The sequence below is a fragment of the Bipolaris sorokiniana genome (assembly GCF_000338995.1).
Source record: "Bipolaris sorokiniana ND90Pr unplaced genomic scaffold COCSAscaffold_13, whole genome shotgun sequence".
NCBI classification, from domain to species: Eukaryota; Fungi; Ascomycota; class Dothideomycetes; order Pleosporales; family Pleosporaceae; genus Bipolaris; species Bipolaris sorokiniana.
Window position 1 is genome coordinate 585,417 of NW_006911907.1, and position 4,026 is coordinate 589,442.

General features: G+C 51.1%; 2 protein-coding genes across 2 annotated transcripts; one reads left to right on the forward strand and one right to left on the reverse strand.

Moving 5' to 3' along the window:
• Positions 1 to 169: 169 nt before the first annotated feature.
• Positions 170 to 1,373, reverse strand: COCSADRAFT_39662 (uncharacterized protein). The gene has a single exon (XM_007704888.1). The coding sequence runs from the start codon at positions 1,342 to 1,344 to the stop codon at positions 262 to 264; it is 1,083 nt and encodes a 360-aa protein (XP_007703078.1). The 5' UTR covers positions 1,345 to 1,373; the 3' UTR covers positions 170 to 261.
• Positions 1,374 to 1,616: 243 nt separating this feature from the next.
• On the forward strand, positions 1,617 to 2,784 carry COCSADRAFT_163369 (uncharacterized protein; the record flags this gene model as incomplete). The annotated part of the gene is made up of 2 exons (XM_007705124.1): positions 1,617 to 1,653; positions 1,706 to 2,784. 2 exons carry the CDS (start codon positions 1,617 to 1,619, stop codon positions 2,782 to 2,784), a joined length of 1,116 nt encoding a protein of 371 aa, XP_007703314.1.
• Between the last annotated feature and the right edge of the window lie 1,242 nt (positions 2,785 to 4,026).

A 4,026-nucleotide genomic window follows, 5' to 3' on the forward strand; every position in this document is an offset into this window, starting at 1 on the left:
GGGGGGAGAGTTGCATTCATTGGCGTTTTCTTTCGTATCGTTTTTTTCCCCTAAATGGTGTAGAAGAGGAAGGGGGAGGGGGGGCATGTGAGATAGTTGTTGAATCTATAGTCTCTCCCGCCTGGGGAAATCGGTGCTTTTGTGAGTTTGAAAGATGGATGCGAGATCTCTCCATTTTCGAGGGTACATTCGATTGAATTCATATGCAAATAAGATTAGATATTGGGTATCATAGTATCCAGCACAAAACCAAAACAGTCCTTACACCGCGTCCTCTTTCTTTGCCCCTTTTTCCTCATCACCAGTCTTCGCAGTATCTCCCTCATCCTCCTTACTATCCTCACCCTCCTTAAACAGCTCCGCCCCCAGCTCATCCAAAAACCTCTCTGCCTGCCCCTTACTCCTCTTCTCCAAAATCACCCTCTTCTTCTTCCTAATCATCTCCTTCCTCTCCTCCACCCTCCTCGCCCTCTCCCGCCTAACCCGTTCCGTCTCCTCCCTCTCTTTCTCGATCCTACTCATCTGCTCCCTCCTCTCCTCCTCATCCTTCGAGAAATTAAAGAAGCCCATACCGCGCTGCCGAACCTCTGCGCGGCCGTCAAAATGCAGGTCGGGGGGCGGAGTGAGTTCCTTGTCGCGCTTGGCGGCTAGCTCCGCCATTTGCTGGGCGATGGTGGCGTCTGGATTGAATGCTTGGGCTTGGACGGCGTCACCGTAGATGAGGGTGCTGGGCATGCTGGGGCGCGCGGTGAAGCGGTCGGGTTCGTCGGTGGCGAGAGTACGTTTGCGGCGTTCTTCGCGGGCGGCGTCTGCACGTGTCCCTTTTCGCGTGCGCCCGAATTCGTCGATGTATTCGACTAGTTCTTGTTCTTCTTCGTCGTCTGAGGATTCGGAAGATGAGGCGGAGGCTTCGCCTTTTTCTTGCTTGTCTGCCCATTTTCGATCGAAATCTACGCCGTATTTTTCGTCGGCGTCTTCGACGTCGCCGCGCTTTAGGGCGTCGTAAAGACGGGCTTTCTCTTCCATTCGCCGCTTTGTGCGCTTCCAGGCAGCTTCGTCCTCGCCTTTTTCCTCGGCGGTGCGGCCGCGGTGTTTTTGTGTAAAGTCTGCATCTTCGAGGTCCTTGAGCGCGCGCTTCTTGACGTTTTTGTTGTGTGTCTTGAAAATGTCCTCCTTTTGTGGTCGCGCGCGGCCGGCGGTGGGCTTATTGGATTCGGCAAACGAGCCCTTGATGAGATTAGAAAGCGTGGACGCAAAGGCGAGGCTGCTCGAGCCGGAGATTTCTTTTGCTTTGGCGCGTCCCTTTGGACGTGCGTCGTAGAGATGGGCGTCCTTGGATGACATGTGTGTTGTGTTTGGGGTGTGGAGCGCGTTGTAGGGATGAGGCGATGTCGGCGGTGGAGTCCTGGCCTCTTGCGTCACTACGCTTACCCCACTCATTATTTCGCGTAACCCCACGTTTGAATGCTGAATGCGCGGTTCCGCAACTAACTGAGCCTCATACTGTGAAGACTCATAACTTGTTCGCGCCTTGAATAAAATTTGCTATATCTTTGTTGCGTTGTGCAATTGCAAGATTGATTGACTACAGAAACACATACACAAACACACATACAATGCCTCTTCCTCGTCAAGTTTTCATCGCCGTTATCGGTCAGCTACCTCACTTTCTATACTCGAACATGTATCACTAACAGCTTCCCAGGTGCTGGTGGAGTAGGCAAAACCTTCCTCTCCCAACTATCCGCCCTCTCCAAGCGCCTCTCCCAATCGCCCTCATCGCCATACTACCTTTCTCTCATCTGGCTCAGCACCTCTAAGAAGGCCGTATACCATACAGACTACAGGTCTGTCTCAAACTGGGAGTCTGAACTGCAAAACGCCTCGAGTCCGCCTCTCCCTCTCCCACAGCTATGCGAATACCTACAAAAGGCACCGGGAAAGGTGGTCCTGGTAGACAACACCAGCAGCCAAGATGTCGCGGATAGCTATCCCACATTCTTGAAAAAGGGCATCAGCATCGTCACACCGAACAAGAAGGCGTTCTCCGGAAGCTACGATCTCTGGACACAGATCTTCAACTCTGCAAGCAACGGCAACGGCGCTGGGGGCTACGTCTTCCATGAGTCGTCGGTCGGTGCAGGACTGCCTGTCATTTCAACACTCAAGGACCTGGTGGAGACGGGCGACGAAGTTACAAAGATTGAGGGTGTCTTTAGCGGAACAATGAGCTTCCTGTTCAACTCATTCCAGCCGCTAGGCGGAGGTGGCGGCAAGTTCTCCGCCGAAGTCACATCTGCAAAGGAAAAGGGCTACACAGAACCAGATGCACGCGACGATCTGAATGGATTGGATGTCGCTCGCAAACTTACCATTCTCGCCCGTCTGGCTGGCCTCAAGGTGGAATCGCCAACTTCATTCCCCGTTCAGTCACTTATCCCCAAGGAACTCGAGTCCTGCTCTTCCGGCGATGAGTTCCTGGAGAAGCTGCCACAGTTCGACGATCAGATGGAGCAGCTCAAGGCAGATGCAGAAAAGGAAGGCAAAGTCATTCGCTTTGTCGGAAGCGTCGATGTGCCGGGCAACAATGTCAAGGTTGGCCTTGAGAAGTTTGACAAGAGTCACCCGATTGCGGCATTAAAGGGTAGTGACAATATCATCGCTTTCTACACCAAGCGATATGGCGACAACCCACTGATCATCCAAGGTGCGGGCGCTGGCGGAGAAGTCACAGCCATGGGTGTCACTGCCGATCTAGTAAAAGTCTTGAGATTGCTTCACTAGTTTGTAAATAGCGGTGATGATCAAAAAATGACGAAATGGAAATGGGGTTGAAGTACCAAGCGAGGGAATTTCCTTTTCAAAAGTGAGTTTCTTGGCACGCATTTATATGAGCGATTTATCGGGCACACCAAGCATGGACAGGTCAGATGGTATATGGTACGCCATGCTAGTATAGTAGCTCGTCGACAAAAAATCCCTCTGGCTTACTCTCTGTTCTTTGTTCGTGGCTGAGAAACATTTTCATGTATGGGTGAGAATTACTACGACTTACATGGTGTCACAATACACAAACAAACGCTGACAGAGTCCTGAAATAACCTTTGTGCTTGCACACTCTCCGATGAAGATGTGTGTTACCTCCATCGGTGATGCCCAGGCTGTGGCTTACATGTCTCCGTCAGTGTTACCAAGACTCTGATAAAAGTAAACGTGCCGTTCCGTCTTGGTGCATGACCCTGGTAACGAAAGATCAGAAATGTGCAGTAATAGACTTTAGCGAGACTGCTATCAGAATGCTAGAGCAGTTATCCGAGGCATTGTTTTCCGAGGCGTCGTTATCCGAGGTGTTGTTATCTGCAAGTTATACCTCGCTTGCTGTGATTCAGCCCACAAATCGAATGCGGGGTGGTACAACCGGGCTGTGCATGTCCATCATGGTAAAGACCAGATAACAGAACGTGGAGTAAGCAATGGCTCGGTGTTGGTGTACCGCGGCCCGAGCTTGAGATACCTGGGGAGCCGTATGAAAAAAAGACGCAAATGAAAACTTGCTTTGGGTTGGGGTTGGGGATGATCCTGCTACTAACGAGGTAGAGTATTGCTGTGCTGTGGAGCGTGATATGAGCAACCCGTGTTTCGCCGAGGAGTAGGTCAAAACGACGGTGTAGGACTGTCGTTAACTAGAGGGCCTAGAGTGGAGAAATTCCTTTTTGCTACCAATCATAGGACATATGCAACCTTTTGGTTTTTGGAGTATTGACTATTAGTATTGCTACCTCGCATCCAAACGAGGCAAGTGAGGATTGCTGGATTCCCGAGTTATGTGCAGGCCGAACCCTGCCGCGTATACGGAATTGCAGATGGGAAGCGTACGTGCTTACTGGTTAGTCAACCCTAGGGTCAGATCATGACCCATCTCTTACATAAGTTTGGATACATGAGTGAGTGAGTGAGTGAGTGAGTGAGAGAGAGAGAGAGAGAGAGAGAGAGAGAGAGTGTGTGTGTGTGTGTGTGTGTGTGTGT